At 34.6% G+C, this 27579-nt stretch overlaps 1 protein-coding gene across 1 annotated transcript in view; it reads left to right on the plus strand.

Annotated features, from left to right (window-relative positions):
* Positions 1 to 27579, plus strand: part of LOC129216139 (iroquois-class homeodomain protein irx-4-A-like) — an 81930-nt gene that overhangs the window by 26395 nt on the left and 27956 nt on the right. The window contains exon 2 of the mRNA XM_054850296.1: positions 940 to 1167. Coding sequence (XP_054706271.1) covers positions 940 to 1167 — 228 coding nt within the window. The remainder of the gene's footprint in view (positions 1 to 939; positions 1168 to 27579) is intronic.

The following is a 27579-nucleotide window of genomic DNA, read 5'->3' on the forward strand; positions in this document are numbered from 1 at the left end:
AATCAAAGTAGAATAATTTTTTCACAAAGCTTAGTTCTTTCAAAGAGAAAAAAAGTTAATACGTATTATGTTTCAGCATAATGTTGCGCTTGCAAATTATGGTAATTTTGAAAATTGTATCACAGAGCGCAATAATGAGCTTATTGAACTGAAGATGATTCCAGAAGTTTTCAGCTGGCGTTCCGCGCAAAGAACGGTTCGAGTCTGTCCAAGGGGATGTGTAGCATGTTGCTATTGCGTTGTTTATGTTTTTTTTTTGGGGGGGGGGGGGTGTTACTTTCTTTCTGAAAATGTCAGTCCGTAATTTGTAATAACTGAAGATAAAGAAAGCTAAAGTTGCTGACCATTTAAACTTTCCCTTGGCTTTCTACGAGTTTGATAAAACGACTGGCGTTTTAAAGAGAGGAAGGGGAGTGGATGCCAATTATTAAATGGGGCGCGGGAACAATTGTCCTTTGGTAAATATTCCTTACCAAATTCTCCAATAATGCAAAAATCAGTACCATGAAGATATTTTAAAGTATTAAGTTGTTTTCCATGCAGTAGCTTTACTACAGGGGAGGGGGGCGCTCCGCTCCGGTGTCACCCGTCTGGGGGGTGACACCCCAAGTGGAATTGAAAAATATAAAGCTAAAATAAATTTTTAAGACCACAAATTTAAAATTTTTCTGGGGGGGAGGGGAACCCCCCCCCGGACCCCCCGCTTTTATTTGTTTTTTGTACATTACTCCACTTAAAGTTTCGTTATAACACAAACGTAGTTTCCTGAAAGTAGCACGAATTTCATGTTTTCAAATAAAAATTTCAATCTTTTTTCTTTCGCTTTTGTAGAGGGGGGGGGGGGGGAGGTGACACCAAAAATTACCGCCCCGGGTGTCACCCTTGCTAGGTACGCCACTGTTTCTATTTTCTAACTTTTTTTCCCCACTCTCCTACCAGCTGATGGTGGGCAGCGGCGGCAGCAGCACCAGCTCCGTGGTGTCCTCCCCTTGCTGTGGAGATGCGCCGGGCCGCGCTGCCTCCTCCGAATCCCCGTCCGTGTGTTCCCTGCCCGCCACCTACGACTCTCGTCTGCTCGCCCCCTACCACCCGAGGCTCTACGACCACCAAGCTGCCTACCCCAACTTCGCGCCGGGAGTCGAGTCGTCCGCCTTCTACCCTTCCCTGGTGAGTAACATTCTTATAGCTTTTATGGTCATAACAGTTGTGTATTGAAACTGTGCAGTGAATTCAAGGTGAGAATCACCGAAGCTGATACTCGGTTTCGAGAAACAGTTCTTGCATCAATCGAATTACTGCCGAATTTTTAACTGTGTACTGTCTAGAGTGAACTATTCTGTTCAAGAAAAAGATGGACCGAAAATAAACAAACAAGTTGTCCAAAGGTTTGTCACATGGGCCACTTTTGGGAATTGTCACTGGAATAATGGCTAAAAAAATGTAAACCAATACTATTCTCATTCGCCGTCTGCTTGGCACCAATTTGTTCTTTTCCAAGCAAAACATCTGACTGATATCGCGAAATGGCGTATTTCTTAGTTTACACCAAATCTGTCTTAACCATGAATGGAGTATAGTCGCGACTTGAGCATGACTCAAACGAACAAGAAGCTTCTCACCAGGTAATTGTTAGTTTGTTCATATAAAGGCAACATCACTTGCTCCCGCTCTGGTGATTTAAAGCAGTGAAAGAAATAATCTCCCTTCTGAAAAGGGAGAGGAAAATAGAACTCTTCTTAAGCAAAAACTATTTCGCCTTAACTTTTCTCTACACATAATCTAAAACTGGGGTGTAATTGGAACAGTAAATGTTGATTGAGATGCTACCGTTAATCATCCTTGTCAACAGGTTACCATTCCAACCACAGAACGTATTTTTAGACTTGCTACGATCTTCTGCTTTTGGTTTCTAACAAACAGCAGAAAACTTTCATTGTTTTGTAGGTTTGACAGGAATCATAGGGCATCAAACGTCTATAAAAATACCTGTCAGTGGCCTTGTACAAAATAAGGAAACTTGGTGGAGCTATAGAAAATTTTCAAATGAAAAATGCAGGAGGCTAACCAATATTCGAAAAAAGAGCGTTGCCTCCAGCAACAAATGGAAAAATACCACAAGTCTTAGTTTCCTTTTTTTTAAACGTTAATTACGGACGCTCTAATCAACATTGAAAGTTCGAACAAAGTTAATTTTAGGAAAAAAATCAAACTCTCAGCTTGGCAAGAAAGTCAAAATCGTGCACGCATTTCTTACCCTAACCAAGGAAGTGTAAAAACCATGTTCAAAATTGGAATGAAAGAGGACCGAAAAGTATTCTAAGAAAAAAATGCTTTTTTCGGGGGAAGGGGGGGGGGGTTACATCTACGGTCCAGTTCTATTCGAACGACACAAATTTCGTTTTCCCTCCTTTTATACTTATTAATAATAGTAACGAGGGACTCCTTCCGATATTAACGTATTACTAAAACGTCTATTACCACCAGAGCCAATCAATAGCGTTTCCTTTTTATGGAACAAGTGCATTTTATATTTATTTTCGAAAAAGCTTTATCCTCAATTCTTTTAACCTTGGATTTTTTTATTTATTTATTTTTTTTTGTTTGGCGGCGAAGACTTAATTAGTAATTTATTTTATTGCAAAATTTCAATATAAATATTGTGCAGGAATAGTGCTTTGGCACCCTGTTTCCATTACCTGTCCAAGTAGAGAGTTAAAAACTTACTTCATCCAAGCCACTTTTTTTGAAAAACTGAAATACCATACAAATGTAATTTCCCCACTCTGAACCACAATGCATTATGTATATACTCTTTCGGAGAGATCCTCAGATCAAACTCCACGAAAAGCGTGTTACCCAAAGTTGGAATATTGCTATGTTTGCCCATGCGAATCAAAAGGCCCTCTCATGCGCTAGTGCATCCTTACCTTTTGTAAAACAACTTGATATTCCCTTGTTTCAGCAGTAACTGTTCGATTTAATCTGGCGCAAAACGTAAACCTATCCGGTATACGTATATATGCAGGGGCGAAGAATGGTAAACATTGAGAATTTCGCTTTTGTTAACATTCTGGAACTCTTGTACATTTTCATTCTCTGTATGACATTGGGCTTGAATTTTCGTATTACAGTGAAAACAAATATACATTGAATAAACACGAAAAATGGAAAGCAAAGGGAAAAATGCAGACCTGGTTTAGTAAATAAGACATCATTGAAACATGCGGTGTATTCTCCCTCACTAGTTATTTATATATTTGAAATATGTAACAGTTTATCCTATATTATTTTCCCAACTTTACTAAATTCAACCATTTATAAGGTTGCTGGTGCACGATTAGGATTGGACAGTTATAAAAGAGTACGTGCATTTGAAAGCACTGTTGCTTCAATTCAAAATGTTTCATTCATACTTTCTTTAGAAAAACTATTTGCAGGAATAGTTAAGAAGGAATTTATGTGTATGAAAGAACAGTTTCTTTAGCTACCTAGATGCTTTATTCATTCTTTCGGAAGGAATGCGTAATTCTTTAATAAAAAAATTTTGAAAAAAAAATAGAACCGACTTCAAAATTGCTCTAAAAAGTGAAAAATAATTTTATTCTTTAAACACCATCGATAATACTTTTAAACATAATTTTTGAAGTTGGCGCAAAAACGATAGATAAAATCATTCACAGCCATAACTCAACTACAAGTATAAATTTAACCACGTCTAGTTTCTTCGCTACCACATGCATTATGCATTGATGACAGCATATTTGAGTAACGATATAAATGTTTCGTTCCTAAGTTTGGATGATTTTTTGATAAAAATATGAACGAAGCATGGTTACAATGGATTTCACTTATTGTTTTTGCGCCAACTTCAAAAATTATGTTTGAAAGTATTATCGATGGTGTTTAAAGAATAAAATTATTTTTCACTTTTTAGAGCAAATTTGAAGTCGGTTCCATTTTTTTTCAAAATTTTTTTATTTCATTCTTTTTAGTGTAAATGTAGATATTTCAGTAAAAGTAAGAAGTTACCTAGTAAGAAGTGCGGCTCTATATCACTGTATTGCTTTAGAAAAGCCTTTATTCAAAATTATCATTACAATTACTATTAATGTTACAGTTATATGGCACCAAACTTTTATAACAATGGGTTTCATATTGTCGCGTAGATGAAGATAGCGAAGACAATGTGAAAGCCAAATGAAGCGAATACTCGTTAGTCTCAACTCGAGATCTTCATTCAGAATCACGAATGAACGTTACATCTCCTTATATGCAACTTGAAAAAGTACTGGAACTTTCCAGACTTGAAAAGATATAGAAATTAATAGAACATTCGAGAAAATACGGGAAACAGTAGAAACGAAATTTTAGTAAAATTCGCTTTGTCCTAGTCGGGATTTGAACCCGGGTCGCTCGTGTGGGAGACGAGAATTCTACCACTGAGCCACCGTTATCCACGGATGCAAAGTGCGAACTTCGCTACAATATCATTTCAATCATTTAATAGGGAAATTTACTGTTTTTTGCCCATAACTTTTTTTCTAAAGAACAAATATGGTCAAACAAAGTAATGGGACCTAAGTGGAGCCATCCTCTATCCATTAAAAAAAGAATCATCAAAATCGGTTCACTAGGTGAGAAGCTATGAGTGGACAAAAAGAAAAACATACATACGGTATGAACTGATAACCGCCTCCTTTTTGAAGTCGGTTAAAAATGTTTTCTGTAAAGAAAAACATTTCCTTCTTTGAATCACTTCTTTTTTTTATTTGAAGGGAGGGGGGGATTTATGATGAAAAAACATTTAGCTTCATATTTAAATTTTTTCATCACAACGTTTTAATTTTCTCTGACTGATCCAACGTTGGATAACATTTTTTTTGAAATTAAAACTCACAAAGCTTTGTCATTAAAAGGAAATACTAAGCATTATAGCTAACTAAAAGTGAGTGAAGCAGTAACTGAGTCACAGAACACATAAATTAAATTAAAAAATATTATTAACTGTTGTTGTCATAGTTTCATTTTGACAAGTTAGTGAATAGTTTCCTTGCTTCAAAACACGCCGTAACTTTTTTTCAGATTTTGATTTTAATTAAATTTTTATCCTCCATCTTTTGTTTATACTATTTTCGAACAGATACAAAACAATTTGGTAAAATACGATTTAATTAAGGGTTTTCATTCTGAATAATCCCTGCTATCATGCTAGGTGTAAAAAAAGAAAGTGATCGATATTTTGACATATACTCACACGGATTTCAGTGCTAAAAACCAAACTCAAGTTTTGGCGAACTTATGCAACAGGAGTTATCTTATCCTTATAAGAAAAAAAAGTATTACCGTCTTTTTCGACATCATTTAGAAAAGTAAACTATTATGAATTGAACCCAGATTATCTAGTTAAAATAAATAAATAAATAAAATTAATGAAATAGCAAAAACATAAAATCTTATATAGCATTAAAAAAATTTAATTGAAAAAGCCACAAATAAATTTATAAGTTAAGTATTGATAAATATAAAAGTACAGAAATAAAGGTAAGCTATGTACTTATGTACGAAACCAAGTTTAAGAAATCAAACGCATTCCCGTTACTTTTGTTAAACAGCAAAAATGACATACAGACAGGGACGCTCCGATGGGAGGTCATAGGAGGTTACTGTGACCTTCTAAAATTTTTCCTTATTTGGCAAATCTTGTCTGATTATTCGGCTAATTTGAACCCACAATTGCAACTTTTAAATGCTCAAATGTCCCTTTTCATTAGATGTACTTTGTGTGCGTACCCGTATTTTATCATTCGGCAAAGTTTGAGTTTCATCCGGCAAAATGAGAATTTCTGCCCTCCAAAAATATTCGGTTCAGGGAGCCCCCGCATGTGGAAAAGGGGAAAAAAAAAGAAAATTTTAATTTTAAAACTCTAAAAACAAGAAAAAAAAATCGAACAAGAGACTCTTTGAAAACAAAAGTTCAGAACGTGTATTAACCAACTTCTTGTCAATACAAACCGGCGTTAATCCCCCAAATCTTTCAATTCCAAACCTTAATACTTCAGATGTGTTCTCACGGCTGTTTGACAGCCAACATATCATTCCAAATCCTTGTTCCAGCAATAAAGAATCCCGCTGCTTCAGCAACATCACGTACATCCGTAAAGGGACGAATTCCGCCGGTTCCCGCGCACCACAGGTCTGTCACACGAGCCAGCAAGGAATCTCTTAAGATTCCAAACATTAGAACATTTGTTTAAGTGAGCATTCCTTTCTATCACTTACGGGAATCCCTCTTGCCCAATCCATGACATCCTCCGATATGTCACCCGGGGTTAACGCTGCGGCCACCAGCGAAGCAACAGAGGATGAAGGGGGGTGATGGACAGCACAAGGGGTCAACGCAGCTAAGGACTTGCCATAAAGATGAATCAACCCCGTGTCAGATCTCCCTTTTTGCAGTGTTTTTTTGCCTAACCCCTTCGGGGGGCTGTGACGACGCAACTGTCTGCTATGGCGTCTTCATTTCGCAGGAATGTTTCTGTTGAGAGGTATATAATTTCCCGCCATCTCGAAAGTTCAATATCTCATGATCTTTCTTCGGTGAGAAAAAAAAAGCCATTCATAAAAATGCTGTTGGAAGATGTAGTTTTACCTTTTTTTTGTTGAAAATTTTATTAAATATAATTTAGTTTTTTCTTTCTCTCTTTTTTCCTTCAGAGAGAAACGTTTATTTGCATACGAAATGAAGTAATTACATGGAACACCAATGTGAGATGAGCTATTAAAATATTTCGAAAACTACTGATAATGCAACTGTCATAGTTTCGTACGCTGGATAGTCGGACAGTATAATTTATAGCGTGCAACTGTGTGCTTCTCAAAGAAGTCTTTTGGGGAAAAAAATCATAGTTGCTTTTGATAAGTCGTAGCTGTAAAGAGTGCAAAGATATTTAATTTCTAAGTTCGTGAACTTTTGAAAAATTATTCCCCTCCCCCTTGCCTTATTTTTATCCGTAAACGCAAAAGAACAGCAAGAGCTGAACTCCCGTGAGCTAGCTCCCTTGCAAATTATGACCTGGTTGTTCCATAATTCTGTGTCACTATTGGACTGGGGAAAAGTACATACCTTTATACAGGGTTTTAAAAATGTCTTGCACCGATAAAGAAAATGCATTAAAAATATATATATATATTTAAGACTTGTATATAACTCTTTTTTTCTCACCCTTCTCCACTAGACGGTTAGTTTTACTTGCGCTAGTACATGTCGCGAAGTTGAAAATCGTCTTAAACTACTCAAAACTACTAACAGGGAACACTCAAAAATGTATTAACGTTGCGAAAAAAGTTTGTTGAGATTAAGATTAAAATAAAGAAAGAAATCTCTTTTAATCCAAAGTTGTTTTTTAAATAAATGTCTTTTATCAACGTAACTATATATAAACACCCTGTATGTACAACATTTCAGACAATTTTGTGATACCTTTAAACGAATTAATTCTGCATAATTTCAGTTTCAGTTACTCAGGGCCGACAAGAGACCATGTCAATCTAGTGGGAACTAGGAGTCCTGCCATTTGAGGGAAGAGGAAGGAAGAGGGGAGGGCGATAAAATTGAAAAGGGATCCACCTTGGCTCTTGGCTCCATTGCAGTTGCGCTCTTAAAATTCGCATCAAGAGCTGATAATAATAATGGTAATAAAGTGCAAAAAAAAAAAAAAAAAAAGATAATAGAAAATAAGTATGTAAATATCAGTAATGCATCACTACTAAAAAAAATTAAAGTGTTGCTTATGAATAAATTCACTGAATATCAGAAGATGGGAGTCACAATAGGAAATACGTTCTGTTGACTGTTGAGTTTTGTCAAAAAATTGTAAACGAATTTTACTTAAACCTTTATTTACATTTCATCATCCTCACAGTAGTGTTGCCGAGATGCTATAAAACTGTTTCAAATCCCCAATTAGTTTCCCGTGCTATTGAATAACCTTGGTGGTGACTTATAATGAAAACCATGTAAAAGGGTAATTGGTTGTCATCTAAATTAGATATTTCTCAAAGTAGTATTGCCGTGAAACCCTAAACTACTTCAAAGCCCATTTTTTTTTTTTTTTTTGGTGTTATTGTAAACTATGTTACAGGATAATTGGACGTCCTCTTAATTCAATATTTAATAAACGAATGCAAATTTTAAAGCTTTTAAAAATTCAGTAAATAAAGGATTGAAATGGATTATAATTGAAAAAAAAATTTAAACTTTGTGCTCAGTTGAATTAGTGAGAATATGGGACTAGTCTCTTTAGTGAAGATCTGGATCTTTCAACTTTGATTTTATATGATTGCCTAGTTGCATTTTCATTGCTTATGAGGAAAAAAAAAGGAAAAAAAATCCAGTTTTAAAAAAAATGGAATAATGTTAATTGTAATTTAAGGGAAGTTTTACCCTATGGCAAGTAAAAAAGAAATAGAAAGCAACAGAAAATACTTTTAGATTTCTATCATTCAATACAATTTAAAATTTGATGTGTCTAACATAATTGATAAAAATCCAGTTTGAAAAAAATAGAATAATGTTAATTGTAATTTAAGGACATTGTTACCCTATGTCATGTAGATTAGAAATTTAAAGCAACCGAATATACTTTTATACTTCTATCATTCAATACAACTTGAAACTTTGTATGAGTAACATGATTGCTGCCTACAATTAAAAAAAATAAAAAAATTACAAAGCAAACAGAAATGATCTATTGCAATCATAATTTTCAAAGCTCAACTGGTTTTGTTTCCTTTTTCTTCTGGTTACACTACACGACTGAGAGCTTTCAAATAATCACTTTGTTATACCTTAGTTCTTCTGCCCATATTTCTTCAAGTCCAGAGCAAGCAAAACAAGCTGAAACATATGCAAGCTTCCCTAACAGGCTTACTTGTTTGAAGATGCTTCCCTAAACGAGAGTGGCTTACGCTGACCTGTAACGTTTCAGCTTCAATAAGAAAGTGATTAAAACCTCAGGCACGTCCCGCCGAGAAAACAGAAGGTGGTATATCCTCTCCTTCTAAATTTAAGTGAGCGCTCGTATTTGTTCCCCTTTTCTTTCGATTGTCCTTTCGTTGACTGAAGTACAGTGCTGGCCAATTTATTAGACTAAGACTGTTTTAAAAGCAAATTCTTTATTGATTACATAGCTATAGACACATTAACGAACGGTGAAATAATTATCTAATATTTAGTATGCATTCCCTTGTTCTTGATGAGCATTTTAAGTCTTTTTGGCATACTTTTCACAAGGTTTACACCATTTCTTAACTTTTTTAAAAAAGGAGGTAAAAAACTGTTTTGCTCACTATTATATTTACTCACATACACATGCTCACTAATTACCTATAACTAACTTTAAATATAACAAAACACACTAATAAAAAGAACTAGTGAACTGTTTAAGCTGTTTGAGGTTGTGTTCCTGGTAGGTAGATAAACAAAGAACACAAACAAAGCAGACAGTGCTGCCACCTGCAAACATTAAATTATGCTAAAATAACATAATAATCAGTGTACAGTATGTACTGTACTTTAACAGTAAAATAAATAGTATTTTAGTACAAATAGTGTACAAAAAAAAAAAAAACTCTTTAGTCTAATAATTTGGCCATCACTGTAGTAAGCGTTGCGTTATTCCTAAAGCAGTGGTTTTTATACTGTGATGATTCACGAAGCACTTTAATCGTACCCTAGAAATCTGAAAATAATATTTTAAGTAGTTCATTGGATCAGGGCTTTCCAAAATTTTCCAAGTCGAGGCACCCTTTGAAGAAATGGAATTTTCTCACGGTACCCCTAGTCCCTTATTGTGTGTATGTTTGAATGATTGCTTGCTTGAACTTTTGTACAATTTTGAGGAAACACTCAGAAATGTAGGGGTCCCACTATTTATTTGCTTATTAAAAGGCGGCTTTTTAAGACTTTTGCTCAAGAGAAACGGTGGTGCATTCATTTGTTATTTTTATTGTGGTAAAATATCTAAAACTGGGTATATATAAGATTTTGTGAGCAAACTGTGCATCTTTTTGTTTTATTATCAACAAAGATTTGATACCATGGGCACTTTGCAGGGGCGGATACTGAAATAATTTTTGGAGGGGGCCCAAGAAATTGAAAAGATCACCCCCTCCCCCATTTTAATTTTTCATAGCGAAGTTTTCATGATTCTGTTTTCAAATGTGTCCCCCCCCTTTTTTTTCAGGATCCTTTAAGGCCAATTAATATACTTTTAAGTACACAAACACTATGCACTTTTCTACTTTGAATGTGGAGTTAAAATGTCTTTAACATTTCAAGCCAATTCAATGCTAAATGCTATGTAATTTCACCAAGATGTTGTAAAATGAACGGTTTTAAACAGGAATATGTTCATATTGATTATGACACGAGGACAAGGTTATTAAATAAATCCATACCTCATTTGATTTTTTTTAATGAATTTATATTTTAACTATAAAATATTTTGTAAATTAGAAATTAATAGCTTAATAATCTATAGGTTTTATTGATAAATTCGAAGCTACTTCTTTGCAAATTTCAAAGCAATTGCTGATTTGTTTTTAAAAATTTAAACACTACATGCCGTTTCAACTAATATTATGGTTTTGCCAAGAAACTATTATGTGATTTATCTCATTTTGCATTTTTATAAACTGAAAAAATATTTATTAATGACTTTTCTGTTCACACATTTTTTAAAAAATGTCAATTACTGATTCCACCAAAGAAGAATTAATAGATGAATCGCGGTGTATTACGTTACTTTGAGTTCGAAAACAGCAAGTTAAATTACCCCTCTAGTCTCTAAATATTTTGCCGCTCTGGTCTCTGACTTCAGTATTATTTCTTTAGTCAACAAAAATGCTTTGATTCAAATGAGATTTGCTTCTTTTGTGTTCTTTTTAAATAACTGTAAAAAATTTCTTCATGTTATGTAGGAAAGTAAATTAAAATAAAATAAAATGAAACAGTTAAATTCATTTTTCTTTTTCGGGGGTGCCCAGGTCTCCCTCTAAAATCCGCTACTGTCACTTTGCGGTACCCCACGCCTTTCTCTGCAGCACCCACTCTGGGAATCCCCAATTAGTTTGTTGGTTCTTCATCTAAAGGTAATTAAATAAAAGCGTTGTACTTTTTTTTACAGTCTGCTCAGTTGCGTATTGGTACGGTGGTGGCCAATTGAAGTTTTAAGGCACGGATAAAAATCCCTTGTGTCTATTTGGCTCAGGCATTCTTGGCTAAGTTAAATTACTAGTGTTGTTTCACATCGTGAGAGCTCATGTGTCTTCATCTTTGGGGAACTGAGCGTCAAAGTTCTCAAACGGTTATGGCATTAGGTCGATTATGGTACCAAATGAAAGAGTGGGCGCCAAACCTGGGGAATGCACTGGACCTGCAAATGACGAGGAGCTAATAAGCAACAGCACTTAAAAAGAAAAAAAAAAAAAAAAAAAAAACTAAGAAATTGTTCAAAAAGAAATTTGGGAAGAACTCAGACAATATTTATTCTCCGATTTCCATCGAATGGAAGACAATTATTGAAGAACAGTTAACTGAAGAAAATCGTCAAGACTCTATCTCATCGCAGTAAAAGATTCCATAAAGATTTCCACATTTTATCATAATGGCGTTAGTGAACTTCAAAAAGCAAAGCAACATCCAAAAGGCATACAAATGAATTTAAAGTGTACTTTGTCTCTCAAAACAGAGAGCAGCACTTAAATAAATTTACAATTTTTCGCGGAAGTTCAGAAGGTGAAGCAGTTTCTTCGTACGACCATTAAAGCCTCCCGCTGCGCTCCAACACAAATTGCCCAACAAGAAGCGATATCGAACCTCCTGGCGAATGGTGCAATACCTTCCAACTCTGCTAAAAATTTCCTCCGATTCACAAGATTTAGGCGTACACATTACGTCGATCGAAATCTCCTTTCTTTTGTTTAGCCTCTGATTTGAGGTTTCCTTTTGTAGCTTATTTCCAACTGCTGATATCCAATCCCGAACGCGGACTTAACGAGTGTAATGAGGAACTATTAGGGAGTGAGTGAAGGAGAGAGAGATTGATAGTGGCCGTTGATCGGCGTCATTTGTGAACAAGAAGGATTCCATTAAAATGGAACAAACATTTCACTCGCTCCCTTCTGCTCTTGAGGAATTACACTGTCCGGGGCCGGCGCACAAATTTCTCCCTTCACGTATAGTGGAGCTTCGAGCATAGGTTTCTGTTTCCGAGTGCTTCAATACAGGACACTGTTTAATGTAAACTATAAAAAAAAAAAAAAAAAAAAAAAAAAAAAAAAAAAAAAAACAGAGTAGGAGTCCTATAGTTCCCACAAAGTTTTTTGCTTAAATTGCCTGAATTCTGCCTAAAATGTTAAAATTTGCAGAAAACTGAAAAGTACACGAGTTCAGTTTCCGCGAGCAAGGGCTCCCCGATCGGAAGTCATGGGAGGTTCTTTAAAAAATTTCCTCATTCGGAAAATATTTTCTGACGATTCTACAAAATTATCATCATCTGGCGTCTTGTCTGGCGGTTCGGCAAAATAATCATCACTTGCCAAAATTTAGAGCTCCATTCGGCAAAATTATCATAATTCGGCTAAATTTGGAGCTCCATTCGACAAAATTATCATTATTCGGCAAAATTCGGAGCTCCATTTGGCAAAATTATCATTATTCGGCAAGTTTGTCTGACTTTTCGGCAAAATTTGAAGGTCCATTCGACAAATTGAGAGTTTTCGTCCTCCCAAAAATTTAACTTCGGTGCGTACCTGCCCGCGCGAGCTCCTGTGCAAGTTAAACTCTGATACAGGGTGGGCACAAATGATGAACCCGATTTCAAAAAATCATATTTTTGAAACTATTGCACCTATTACAATAAGCAATGCATGAATTTAAAGAGAAATATTCCAAGGTTTTCTTTCCAATGAAGTTCAATGGCCCAAATGTGCAAAGTGTGAGTACATTGTGCAACATTGTTCAACTAAAAAAACTCAATGTTGGAGCCTTTTGTTACACGACGTCATTCAACCTGTAATCCAGTTCGTAATTACTTGTCTATCACACTGTCAATGATTCGTAATGCTTCAAAAATGCGTTTTTGAAGTTTTTGTGGTGCTTTCGGCATTGGGAGTAGATAAACTGTGTCTTTGAAGTAACGGAATCAAAAGAAATCACATGGTGTGTGGAACGAGCTGCATTTTAGTTGTTGGTCAAAAGGTTCACACATCAAACATTTGTAATTGAAAAAAAAAAAAAAAAAAAAAAAACCTTGGTACATTCCTCTTTACATTAATGTATCACTTACAGTAGATATCTAATCCCAGAAATAACACTTAGATTACTGTTGCTCTGAGGCGACGATATACATTACTGTTCAGAGTACGAATGTTCATCGAGCCAGTAATCCTTTTATAGTTAGTCAAGAAAATATGCCAGATGGATTTGCTTTGCAACTGGATGTATAGCTACAAAATGGGTGTATATCTACAAAAATCCCTTCTAACAACAGTAAAAAAAAAAAGATTTAAAAAAAAAAAATAATCCATTCCCATTAAAATTAAACTTAGCAAGGCTAAGCAAAAGCTTGGGCAAAAAGCTCAAGTCACGTGACTCAACAACGACGAATGATTGACACGTTTTGTGTGAAACTTGCAAATAAAATTTGATTTCCAATGTTTTTCTTTAAAATCTATCACGTGACTTGGAGTATTTCCTTCACGAATGAAAGCCATTCCTCCCTCCATTTTATCTCTTTTGAATGCCAAAAACAAGTTGCTTGAAGCATGATTTGGAAAGGAAAGTGTTAGGTTTCTGTAAATGTTGATTTATATCAGCAAGAACAGAAATGCACAAATAAAGATAGTGATTGAATTTTGAATTTAATATAATATTTAAGTTAAGAGCTTTAGCTCTCTTTGTTGGGTAATAGCAAAAATGACGGTATTCCGCAGTTTCTAAACAAATACATGATAAACGTTTCTGCTTTTATAATATCTCACCCATCAATCTGATTTAATGGTTTTTAGCATACATAACGAAAATTTCTCAAGAGTATTTGATGTAACTATTATTGGGTTTACAACGTAAACTTTCACACCCATGTTTTTTTTCTTCTGATTTTAATTTCTTTCTTTGTTGAATTTCGTAGTTGTCTAATATGTTATCAAAATAAGTGATGGTTGCCAAAAATGCTTTGACTTACTTATAAGGTGAGTTGGGGGAAGTGCAGCCCTTAAATTGTACAGTTCGACTTTATTAAGGCCTTGACATTACAAGACTTGATACAATTTTTTAAATTTTTATTTCGTATGTTACCTGTTTTACTGTGTTTCCCAAGACATGAGCCCGTTAAAATCATTGCAGGTAAAAAAAATGAAATTTAAAAAAAAAACTATTGTGCTCTAGGGCCGCACTTTCTCAATAAAAGTGGGGCAAGAGCATCACCTATCTGAATTTTTTTTAAACCGTTTGAGAAAATAAGGGGCAAGTGCAATCAATAGAGTATTTTTTCCCAATTGAAAACGATTTTTTTATTTTTATTTTCATCTATTCATTGGGAAGTAATTACATTTTTCCTAACGAAACCTGTCAATGTAAAATGAAGAACGTTCAAGGAACAATGGATTATTAAACAAAATTATGAAGTTTTTATTTTAAATTAAATAAGGAACATGAAAGATAACTTTTATTATGCTAATAAGCTTAAAAAAAAACAAAAACAAAACTTGCATATCAAGGAATAATCTTTAAAACTTGAATATCAACGAGCTTTTAAATATTAACTTAATAATACATAAGGTAACTAACTATACAACTGACAAAAGGTAACATGTCTTTGGCGAACTTGAACATATTTTTTTGTATAAGTACACTTAGTATACTAATTAACAATTTAATTTATATTACATTCTGAAAACGTTTCTTGGAATATCAAATTTCCTCTACGATCTAAAGATGGATTTGGAAGGATTGATACAATGTCGTCGTCTTGAATCTCGCTAACGTCAGTGCCTCAGATTGTCGGCAATCATGTGTTCTATTGCAACAGATATTGCAGGTGGCCGGCCCATCGTTTTGGACTTCACTCCACGTCGACCTCTCAGATGATCCTGTAATGTTGCCCGCGATATTTTGAAAAGCCGGCTCGCACCTTCACAGGTTAGGGTACCTGAACGTATCGCTTCTAAAGCAGCAGAAAGTTCCTCCCGACGGCAGGAGCCAGCTTTTGACGTTATTCTTTTGTAATTCCGCACCATTTTTACTAAAAATATTAAAAAAAAAAAAAATTGGAGCAATCTAGACTAATGACACTTATTGTTAGTTAGACAATGATGCAGGGTTTAAAAAATAATTACATTGCTTCATTAAATCGTTGCAAGCAAATTATATCTGTCATAAAAGAACATTGCCAGATTAATGGAAAGTGCAGCCCCAAAAAATGCGAGACTGTACTTGCCCCTTTTTTTCGGGCCGCACTTTCCCAGTCGTATAATTTTCTGGGGCAAGTGCAGCTCTAAAATTAATCGATTTTAAAGTAAAAAATAATGAATCTCAGTTTTAAAAATATGAAAAGTAGACATGAAATAGTTGTACTTAAGTTTTGGAAGCACGAAAAAGTGAGAACAATAACAGAAGAAACGATGATTTCTCGAACCATAACAACATGGCACTGTAGTGGGAATGAGAAAAGTTAGGAAACGAGGAAGGGAATAGAGTTACCATTCAAGTAGCGCGGTCTAACGCATGCAGTGCTAAGTAATAACGTTTACCAAGCTACCCAGATGGCAGCAGCCTTGCAGATATTCCCGGTGTCTGATTATTAACCTAAGCTGCACTTGCCCCAAGACCGCACTTACCCCAATTGACCTTAGCTTTAATCACTAATATTCAACCTTTTTCAATTCTTTGTCAAATCAATGAAAAAAACAACTGATTTAAATGCAACCAATGACGTGATAAAATTCCTGGATAATCAAGTTGATTATTTAAAGGCTTTCAAAAATGCAAATTACAGACATAATAATTCGTATTTACTGTTTCAAGAAAAGTATTGAAAACACATCGCATGTTTCTTTGTTTCTTTATCATTTACATATTTTATTTTATTATGCTTGTTCATTCATTATATTCTTGTTTATTATTATTATTATTGTTTGAACATTAACAATATAAAACTACCTAAGAGATTTGTTAGCATTTTATATTCTTTAATTCTTGATTTTCACAACGGCATACATATTCTCGGATTTTGTAATGAAAGGCTAGAGATTCATCATTTAAAATGTATTTACGGGGGTTGAAGAAAATAATTTATCACATTATTCGACACTACCTGCGTCATTAGAGATGATTTTGAAAAACTGCCCATATCGAACCAATCATTCCAAGGAAATGGCATTAAATTACGCGTTTGTTCCAATGTTCATTTAATTGTCACGACTGCCAAACCTCAGATACTGCGTCATAAGGAAATAGGATAATTTTGTAGAACCTTGTCCACACTAAACAACAAATTCCAAGAAAGCTGCATTAAATTACACTTTGCTTTAACTTTGCTCAGAGTCACACAAACGGAAATTTTCTATAGTATTTAGCGTTGAATTTTACCGTCTAATGAACTCAAAAAGGAAAATTTAGAAGTTTCAAAACATAGACACAAACATTGGAATGAACTGAGGCCCTCCTTCTAGTTTTATTAACCCACCAGAGCTCGCGCCGTGAGCAAAATATACGAAAACAAAAAAACTTTTGTCCTTCATTTATTTCATCAGCTATTTAATTTGTTGCAGCAAGTATTACCGTTTTGTTTAATGTGTAGTGATTAGAATGAATAATAAATGAAATAGTTTCAACTGAAAACATTTAAATATTTTTCAAGTAAAATGGATGGTGTGAGAAAAGTTTTCTCGTTGCGAGTTTTCAGGCCATTCAATGAGAACTTTAGTTCGTGACTCTAATCTCTCTTAGACTCTCCGGAGGATTCAACCTTACAAATTCTGGCATTTTTCTAAATTCCCGGAAGTTGTGGGGACAATTTTCGGTCGTAAGGATCAAACGGGAGTTATATCAGTACTTTTAATACTTCATCAATTGTATAACACATAATCATTATAGTTATCTATGTATTCCTACTCCTTAGCTTTGTTTTAGTTTAAAGATATACCTACAGTACATTTTTGTTGAAAATTTGTATATTTTCTGTATTATTATAATTTGCTACTTTGTAATGCTTTCACAACATTTTTACAAGACGTTTTAGGCGTAATCCAACCTGTGCTTTTTTCTTGACAGAGTTCCTCTTAGGTTCATCTCTCTTTTAACTTACCTCGTCTTTAGGTTATATAGTTAACCATGAAAAACTATTTTTGCAATTCTTCAGATTACCTGGTATCGAATGAGCTCAAATTTGATGATTTCCATTCAAGCTTTCCTTTTTAGTAATTCCATTTAATTTATTTAACATTTTAATATTTTATACCTATCGTTTGCACCGCTGTGCAAGATACTGATATCTGCTTATCTAAGACGTATTTTGCTCTGGAGACAATCTTTAGTGTTCTGGGTTTAACTTTAATACTTGTTATGTATTCCTTTTCTTTACATACACGTAAAAAAATATGTATGTACTATTCCCACATATATATTATTTTTGAAAAAAAAAAACGAGTCAGTCTCAATCAGTCTTGTTTATTTCAACTAAAGAGCCTTATGAAACACGTAATTAAGAATCTGCTAACAAAGACGACATTTATGTATGGTAAAATTTTAAACCGATCATTTTAGAATTGGTCTGAAAGCTTGTTGTGAATGTAATTAAAAAGATCCTCTTCAATTTTCAGTTCAAATCTCGTAGTGGTAATGATATTGTTTATGGTAATAGTATCAAATTAAGCCCTATCAATTTAATAACACTACTATGCCATCAACGCGATATAACAAATTGGATGCAGCTAAAATTCAAACTGTAAAATTTATACGTTGATCTGGTACTTAAACTTCTTTCCTTAACCAGATTATTACAGAGCATGAAAATTAATTTTTTTGTGCTTTGTTTTTACTGAACCTTCCGGGTACCTACTCGAAGTTCAAGGATTCTTCGGCAGCGTGCTATGAGGTGAGGATGTGACAGATTGGATACAACTAGAGTTAAAGCAGTAAAATTTTTACTCTCTGACCTGGCAGTTGAACTATAATTTCTCTCGTTCACCATACATTATGAACGATGAAAACTTTTTTTAAATCTTAGCGTGAACTCAGTGTTCAATGATTCCAAGTCAACGTGGTATGACAATGGGATTCAACTAGCCTTCAAACTGTAAAGTTTATACACTGGGATATGGTGGCTCAACTATTAATTGTATTGTTTATACAGACTTGGGTATTTAATTTCATTTGATTGGCTGTTTTTGAATCTGAAACAAAACAAATGATTCATAGTCAACATGGTATGACAACGGGGTTCAACTAGCTTTCAAACTTTTAAGTTCATATACTCGGGTAATGGTGGCTCAGCTAATTACATTCTTTATGTAGGCTTGAGTAATGAGCATATCATTTCATTTGGTTGGCTTTTTTGAATCTTTAGTTCAATGATTCCAAATCAACGTGGTATGACAACGGGATTCAACTAGCTTTCAAACTGTAAAGTTCATACGCTGGGATAATGGTAGATCAACTATTAATTATATTGTTCATACAGACTTGAATATTTAATTAGTTTTTGTTTTTTTTTTTCTTTTGAATCTTTAAAGTACTTACTCGAAGTTCAAGGATTTCGGAACCACGAAAGCTGAGATCTCCAGGTAAGCGCGCTTCCGTTCCGTGAATGTGTGTTCCGTCCCCGCCATCGAACGCCGGTAATAACCCTTTTCACTTCCCATTACAATAGGAAGTAAATGGTAGCAATCTGTTCCCACTCATTCCAAAGATACACAGATGCGGGGAATGGCGACGCAATTAACGCCCGCAGCCATTTTATAGATTTGACCCTGGGACAGGTGCGTCTAATCGAACCTCTCTTCATTTATAGCAGAAGCGGACCCGGAAAATGATTAATTAGCGCTCATGCGACAAAGAACCCGGGTAACGGGTTTAATGAGAGAGAGGACGCGGTTTGATGCGAAGGAGTCGGAAAATCTGGCACTAACCCACTTTCTCAGAGAAATGAAAATTTTCATTGTCTTTCAAATAAACAAAACAATTTTTGCCAAAACGCTGCTCCACACATTTAAAAAATTAATTCAAATTAAAATTGGAATGATGCCGAAACATAAACATAAGTTAGTATGCAAATAATAGTATTCAATTGCACTAACAATGCCGATTAACTTCCTCGTAATCTTCATAACGAATATTATAATAAAATACCGATTAACTGATGAACTGAGCTTATAAATTTTTCCCATTTTTTTTTTTCTTTTTTTGGAAGACTTTAAAGTATTGCGTTTTATTTATTTTTTGCAACGTACAGAATGTTGTTGTTTGTCGTTTCTAATCTTCTGATGTCTGACGAATTCAAACAAGATGCAAAAGGTTCTTGAGTCTCCTATAGAAGAAGAGAATCAGGATAAGGACCTTGATAAGATTGCCCCATGCATTTAAGAATATAATCAGCAGAACTCTCATTACTTTGGCACCTTGTGCAAATGGCATATTTTTTGATGAACGTTAGGCACTTGATCAAACCATTTGAAATGTGAGAACTTGACAAGTTTTTTATTTTCACCTTTAGGTCCCCTGCACCAACTGTTTGCACGGTGTATCGGTTTTAGGTAGCCGAGCTTTTGGGTATGTAGGTGTAACGGCTCAGACAAGCAGCTGAGCAGGCTGACTGTTCAGAATAAGTGTATAAAAATGTGATAAGCAAGTCAGAAAACAAAATCTAGAAAAAAAAAAAAAACTCTCTTGAGAACACTGGGCAGTGTCTTTAGTCGGTGCCCCCCCCCCCCGGCTATATTTTGTTGAAGTAATAAAATATTTTGGTGCTTAGGAAAAAAACCTTAACCAAGGTAAATTTGACGATGTCTTATATGACAGTATATATTATCGTGTATAATACGTGTATTATAAGTAAATAATACATCATAACATAAGATGTCATTAAATTTTGTCTGATCCTAATACGGCATAAATATCAAAAGCTAACTTTTAAATGTAACAATAATGTAAATATAGGGCCCGGAGTGACTTTAAAATTTTCAAAGATGAAAATTTTCACAAGATAGTTTTTTTTCTCGATTTAATATTTATAACTTGCCTCAATGCAAGGACGGATGCAAGGGAGGGGCGATGGGGACGATCGCCTCCTCCCTTGGGGGATCCTGCATCGGCAATTTTTAAAAATTAAAGTTCTAAATTGCAAGTGCAGGCCATCTTAGGCGACTTTTATTAAAGGAATGGGTTCGAATCTCTCTTCCGGAAGCTTTTTAGAATTGAATTTTTAAGAAGGCTATTCCAGACGATCTTTGGTTATAATATTAGGACGAGTTTGGAGTACTTCCCCCGGGTATTTTGCAAAATTTAAGTCCTAATAACACGACTGTAAACATTTCAGCTAGTGTTAATGGAAGAAATGGGATCCGTGACTTTCCATCAGATTTTTTTTTTTTGAAACTGAAGTTCCAAAAAAAGGTCAATTTTAGACGACCGTCGATCATGTTGAAAGGAGGGGGATTTCGAAACATTGCCCCAGAATTATTACGAAATTTAAGTTCTAAAGCACAATTTTAGAATAACTCTTTCAACGGAAAAACAATTGAATAGGTTCGGGGACCTCCTTGGATAAATCTAAACAAGTAAGTTGTGTCAGATAAAAATGTTGTGCCTTCCCTCCCCCCCCTCAAAAAAAAAAAAGACATGAGTAAATTATATACCCCCGAAGAGGTATTTTAAAAAATCAACCGTCCCCTCCTTGAACAATTTCTGGATCCGTCCTTGCTACAGCGCGATATGAAATTACTCTATTTTTACTCCCTTTTACAAAAAAGGAAGTATTGTATTCGCAAAAAAATTTTCACTCAAAAATCGGCCTTAATTTCCATTTTGCTCACCCCTGAATGAATGTTAAGTTTATTTTTCAACCGCACCACACGTGAATATATGCCTAGGAACGCAGACACCAGAAATATCCATTTTGACAATCCCCGAGTTAATTACAACGAGTTTTCTCGTGACGTCTGTATGTACGTATGTATGTGCGTATGTGCGTATGTGTGCATGTGTGTATGTGTGTATGTATGTCGCATAACTCAAGAACGGAATGTCCTAGAAAGTTGAAATTTGGTACTTAGACTCCTACTGGGGTCTAGTTGTGCACCTTCCCTTTTGGTTGCATTCGGGTGTCTCTAAAGGGGTCTTTTGCCCCTTTTTGGGGAGAAATCATTGTTAATTTCGATGTAAACACAAGTGGTGTTATAATTTGGCGGACACTTGGCGATATATCGCCAGTGTTTTAGTCGCCAAGTTTTGTCACCAACTTGGCGACAAATTTGGCGATTTTTTTAAATTTTTATTTTATTTTTGTTTTTTTAAATCTGGTTTTAATTTGGCCACTGTTGGTGATATTTAGAGAGTAAACTATTGAATCACATTAAAACTGCCAAAAATTAGAACTGATATTAAATTGGAGTAAAAGGAAGTCATGTGATGCACACATCAGCTCGTTTATAAAAAGTTTCACTACAGATGTGCTGTATCTCAAATTTTGGTGCCCTGGGCCCGTACCGCATATGCCTATGCCTTAATCTTGCTCTAATAACTTCCGTGCATTGTTTTGACATTCCTGTTTTAAATTCCGAAATAATCCGTCATAGGCAATACGGATGTTTTCGACTAAGAAACTAAGAATATCCTCCATACAGATACTGAAAAGAGAGCTTAGAGTTGAACATTCTGGAAGCCTCAAAGCAAAACCTTTTTACTTTAATCACAAAAACACACAAATACTCTTTAAACTTCGAAACCATCTTGCCCTTGTAGTCTTCGAAAAAACAGATTGATCAGAATTGATCTGAACTAATTCGAGGAATTTATCCGTATCCCCAAATAGATTCAAAATGGTTGAGAAGACATCAGTGCATACCATCTGAATATCCATGCTCAAATGCTGATCAGATAAGGCGATACTGGCACGCCATTTTGCCAACCGTGTCTGTTTTTTTAAATGGAAAGTATATCTTCAGTTTGCATAATGCAGTTGTCAAGAGACTCTTAGTTAATGATGGCCTAAAGATTTCCTCTCCAACTCGCTTCTGAATGAAAAATGGTTTCTATATGTCCATGTAATTATCTAGATTGCACTGGAATCTCCGTTTGCATTTTATCTTAATTCCGTATTTTGGTTTTTCGTGTTTCACGCTTGAAAGAGTTCTAGAATCGGACCGGATGATTTATTCGTACGGTCCTCGTTTGTATTTGTATGTACCAGAGTTTCTCACGCACTTGTTGTTTTACAGGCAGAAATTATCAGTAACATAAGTGTTTCGTAATCACAGTTCTTTTTGAAAGAAACAACAGCAACAAAAAATAAATTTGAATTTTTGATATCTTGAATTCAAATTATATTTTTTGCAATCACGAGTTGCGATAGGACCCTAATCGTTGGTTCTTGTGTGTATATGATTGGAGGCATATGTGCGTGTGTATGCGTGTAGGCGTATGTGCGTGTGTATATGATTGTAGGCGTATGTGCGTGTGAATATGATTGTAGGCGTATGTGCGTGTAGGCGTCTGTGTGTGCGTGTAGGCATATGTGTGTAGGTGTATGTGTGTGTTGGCGTGTAGACGTGTGTGCGCGTGTATGTAGGGCATAGACGCCACTGCCCAGGAGTGGTCCTGCTCATGGAGGTCGTAATTTTACACCCTTCTCCCATTTTAAAACTAAAATTTACTTAAGTTAAGCCTTTAGTGAATACAAACGATTGTAACCATGGCGTCGAAAATTTGTTCTCTTGACAAACATTGAAACAACGATCTAGACTTATTTTCATCGTCATGGTAATCTGAAAAATCAGCGTAACATCATCCAATGTCAAATGAACTCAATAAACAATTCGTGATAGTTCAAAAAAAAAAAAAAAAAAAAACTATGTTTCTTATCACTCCAGTAAAAAAGTAAAAACTGGTAAATGCACTCGATTGTCAAAGATCAATAATTTTATTGTGTAAAAGCTTCAAGCTGGTGGTATTTTCAAAAAATTATGAATGCCATTGAGATTTAAAGCTCAAGATAAGAACAAATACGCTTTTTTAAAAAGTTTGATCGGAAAAAGAAAATTTTCCCGAAAAAGGATTAACTTAACTGGAAATCAAAAGAAATTTTATAAATCACAAAAATATTGCGCGCTTTAAGCTGGGTCTGCTATATAAAAGCCATTCATGCTCCCATAGAGTTAACGTCGTACCAACCAAGTATCTCGGATTTCTTCGCTAAATCCGGGTTCACGGTAAATCAGGGCTTCAGGGCTCGTTATAAGCAAGTTCGATTGTATGGTTATATGCAGGATAGAAACTAAATAAAATGTTCCTCTAAAACTTTAAGATTTGCGAATAATCCTATCCCAGAAAAAGTGAGAGATCCTGCTGTGTAAAATCCAGTCAACAAACCATTTTGTTCAGCAACTGTACGGCATGAAATTAGTCAATTGCAATGCACATTGTATGCATATTACTTAATTAGATTAAGCAATATCAAAACAAATGCGTATTTTTGAGTGGCAACTTCGGCAAAGGAAATAGAGCGTTGTATGTCTGAATGTGGAACGCTGAATTACCATTTTAACCCTGAAACTAAATCTGATTCGCAGACACAATGCTTACTTTCTTCTTGCGACACATAAATCGTCTCTCCATATTAAGATACATGACGCTTGTTTGTGTGGCATAAAACTTAGCGCAGATGGTACGTTTCTAGAAGGAAAAAAAAAGTAAATAAATCTCAGCATCTTTTTTAGCTTCTGTTTGTTTCGTTTGCGAAATACGTTCTTTGCAACACAGTAGCTAGAACTTCGGTAGTTTTAAGAGTTAACGATTTTTTTTTTGTCTTTTTAGAGTTGGTCAGATTTTTAAAAATATTTTCTAAAGTCGGATGCATATGAATAATGGTAATTGGTTTAGAAAAATCTTTTTTCCAAATAATTGAAGAAAAAATTTTAAAATTAAAATTTAGAACTGTAGATTTTTTTGCATCATAATATAAATTAAATTTTCAGTTCTGAAGCAACTTTTTGATTTGTTTTAGTCAAACTAAATCGTTAATATGTTACAATTTTGTCACATTCAAAATAATTTCTCTTATAATAGAACTTTTCAGTGAAAGAATGGTGCTAGCATTGTATTTCACACTTTTAAGCAACCAACTGAAAAGAAGATTTTCAGTTGTAAAATAGATGGAAAATTCAAAAATGTATTTAATCTTTCTCAGAACGCACTACACATAGCTACATAATTAATAAATATTGAGATTTCGTAGCGCTTTAGGTGCAGAAAATATGATGGACGTTATACCCAATGAAAGAAATTAAAGCAAAGCAAGTGTTAATGACATTGGATTTTTTCTTTTTGAAGTCCTGGATAGCAATCTAAACAGAATTTCCTTTTCAAAAACCATTCTCTAGTAGTACTTGGCTTTTCATATTTAGAATGCATCGTTTCTAGAAAATTGTCCAAAATGAAATTGAATATTTTGTATTTAGAGGGAAATACGAAAATTCTGAGAGTAGCAAAGTGCTTAGATGAGAACCACTGAATTTTAAATTAAAAATTCAAAACCCTGGAAACTCTCTGAAAATATAACTATATGAAATTTTAGTCAATTTTGCTTCTGGTTTGAATGATCATAAACTCAACACCCGCGAGAAGTCTTTGGTAATGTAGAAGTTTTTTGCTTACGTTGAGGTGTATCTATTTGTAAAAAGAGTTGCACAAACAAAAGAAGTCACCCATTGCGTCCTCCATTTTTATGTCCCCAAATTATCAGCCTATACAATGGATTGAAGGATAAAAAAATCCCATTGAGAAGAGAAAAAAAATATCAGAAGATAAAAACTAAACCCTTCCTTTTGCCGGAAGTAATACCTGTAACACCTCCTATTGGACAACAGTGGAAGCTAAGTCATCGAAGCCATAAAAAGGCTGTGGAGGTATGCGCAGTGTTAGCCCGAGGGCTGCTGTCAGTGTTATGCCTCTCATAAATGCATATAATCTTGGTTGGCCCTGCACAGATTTTCCGGCTCGCCGACCGTAAAAGCCAATCACGCAAATTATCCGACCGCTTATCGCTGCTGGCTCCATGATCCTTAACACGATTTCAGTGATCCACCAATGGGATCTCAGCAAGGGGCGTCACGTGTTGACATCCCCCCTTCCATCTCGCTCCTCTTCTCGGCCCGATCACGTGACAGAAGAGGAAGAGGAGAAGCATCTCTTGGACTCGGACAAAGGAGAAAAAACATTCCTATCGTACACTCCGAAGTTAGTGTTGCTTGAAGTTTAGAGATGAGATGAATGGGGAAATTTTCTAAATAAATTAAAAATTACCTCAGAGAAAATATTTCTCTAAATTTTTAATGATCTTTCATTGAAACTAGGAAAATAGAGTCAGAGAAAAACTATCTTTAATAAAAAGAATGTTTCAACAGAGAGATCATACTGAAAATAGTTTAGAAATATATGGAGATGGGAGAGATAGCTTTTTTTAAATCTCTCGTTTGATATAAAAGCAATGCTGTAATTGCGAGGGGAGGGGGGGAGCACCATTTTCCGAAAAAATTAATTTTATTATTGTAAAAATGTAACCTTAAACTAAATTATTTTCAAACTGCCATTTTAAACAAAATAAATTTCTGCTTTTTGAATTAAAACTGGAAAAACTAATCTAAAACGACTTTTTAGCCAAATGAAAATTCGTAAATCAGAACATGTGCCCCCCAAAAAAAGGTGTGTTCCTCTGAATGTTTTTTCCAAACTTCAGCACTGCAAAAAAGACTGGGGTGTTAAAGTTGTTTTTCTTCAACGAAAGTTTCTGTGTAGAAAATTTAGTTTGTACCTCATAAAAAAGTGCGTTCCCCTGAACGTTTTTTTACAGCACTGCAAAAAAGACTTGGGTGCAAAAGTTGTTTTTCTTCAACAAAAGTTTTTGTGTTGAAAAGTTAGTTTGTACCCCATTAAATGGTGAGTTTCCCTGAATGTTTTTTCTCACTACAGCACGCCATAAAATTCTTGGGTGCAAAAGTTGCTTTTCTTCAATAAATGCTTTTGTGACGAGTAGAGTATTTGGCTCTCAAATTTACAATGTAAGTACAAAAACGGGGTTTAAGGTTGCGAAAGCTATTATTTATTTCATGAAATGGAATCCTACAAAACATAGCAAATATAATCAAAATACGTACCCAATATTCTTCCCGGTTCTCTCCGTACCTTCGGTTTAAATTTAATCCACTGAAATAAAAATGAACTTCATTGAAAATAACGAAAATGAATTTTGGAAAATAAATCATAAATATTCATTCTTCCACCAGAAATAAAAAAAAAGAAAAGAAAGAAAATGTAGAAACTTATTATCTTAGGTCCTCTGTCTAAATAGCTTACACCGGCTTGAAATTTTATTCTTCTCTTATCAACTTTTAATTATTGAGAACAAGTATTTCTTTTACGCGGGAAGATCGAGACGCAATAATGCTACATAGAGTGTATCTGCATGAAAACGGAGAAAACATTTTTTATTAACTGCACTTGTTAACATTGTTTTTACAGTTTTTTCCTTTGCGCATTAAAACAAACAGACGAAGCAAATGCAGATTGTTTTTAGTCCTAAAAATCGCAAATTACTAATATGATATATTCTGACCGAATTCGACATCTGTCAATTTTGTAACCATTTTGACTAGAGTTGTCAAAATTAGTTTTTAATGATAGTTGATATATTACATTTTTGTAGGAATCAAAAATTTGGTTCTCCCTGTGAAATGTTGTCTAAAGCGAAAACATTATAGAAACATGATCAAGGGCGTCATGACTTTCCCAATTAAGATCAGGTGGACTCTGTTCGTGTGGATGCGTTTTCACGAAGCATTTCCACAATATATTGAATGCATTTGCTCTCAAAGCACCTATTTCAAATAAAAATTGTTTTTAAATGCCAAAAAGTTACGATAAAACGATTATTAATAACGTTAACATTTTCTCTGTGGATTTCCGTAATTCACATTTTTCATAATTTTCATTCTTATTTGTACTTTTCAAGCACAAAGGTATTCATTCAACTTTACTCATACCCTATTTTTTGCTCTCAAATATATGTGCAAACAATAATGATGCGAAAAATTTGGACAAATTAGCAATCAAAGCAATTTTTATCAAAACCATAACTGATTATACATATAAAGAAAGTGATTGCACAGGGCCTGATATGTTAGCATAGGTACGTGGGATAAAATAAATAATCACTATAAATACCAAACATCGGAAACACAATAAACCAATGCAGTGTCAAATATTCGTATCAATTTTGTAAACATTGGAAGCGATAATGATAGATC

The sequence above is a fragment of the Uloborus diversus genome, chromosome 2, assembly GCF_026930045.1.
Source record: "Uloborus diversus isolate 005 chromosome 2, Udiv.v.3.1, whole genome shotgun sequence".
Lineage (NCBI taxonomy): Eukaryota > Metazoa > Arthropoda > Arachnida > Araneae > Uloboridae > Uloborus > Uloborus diversus.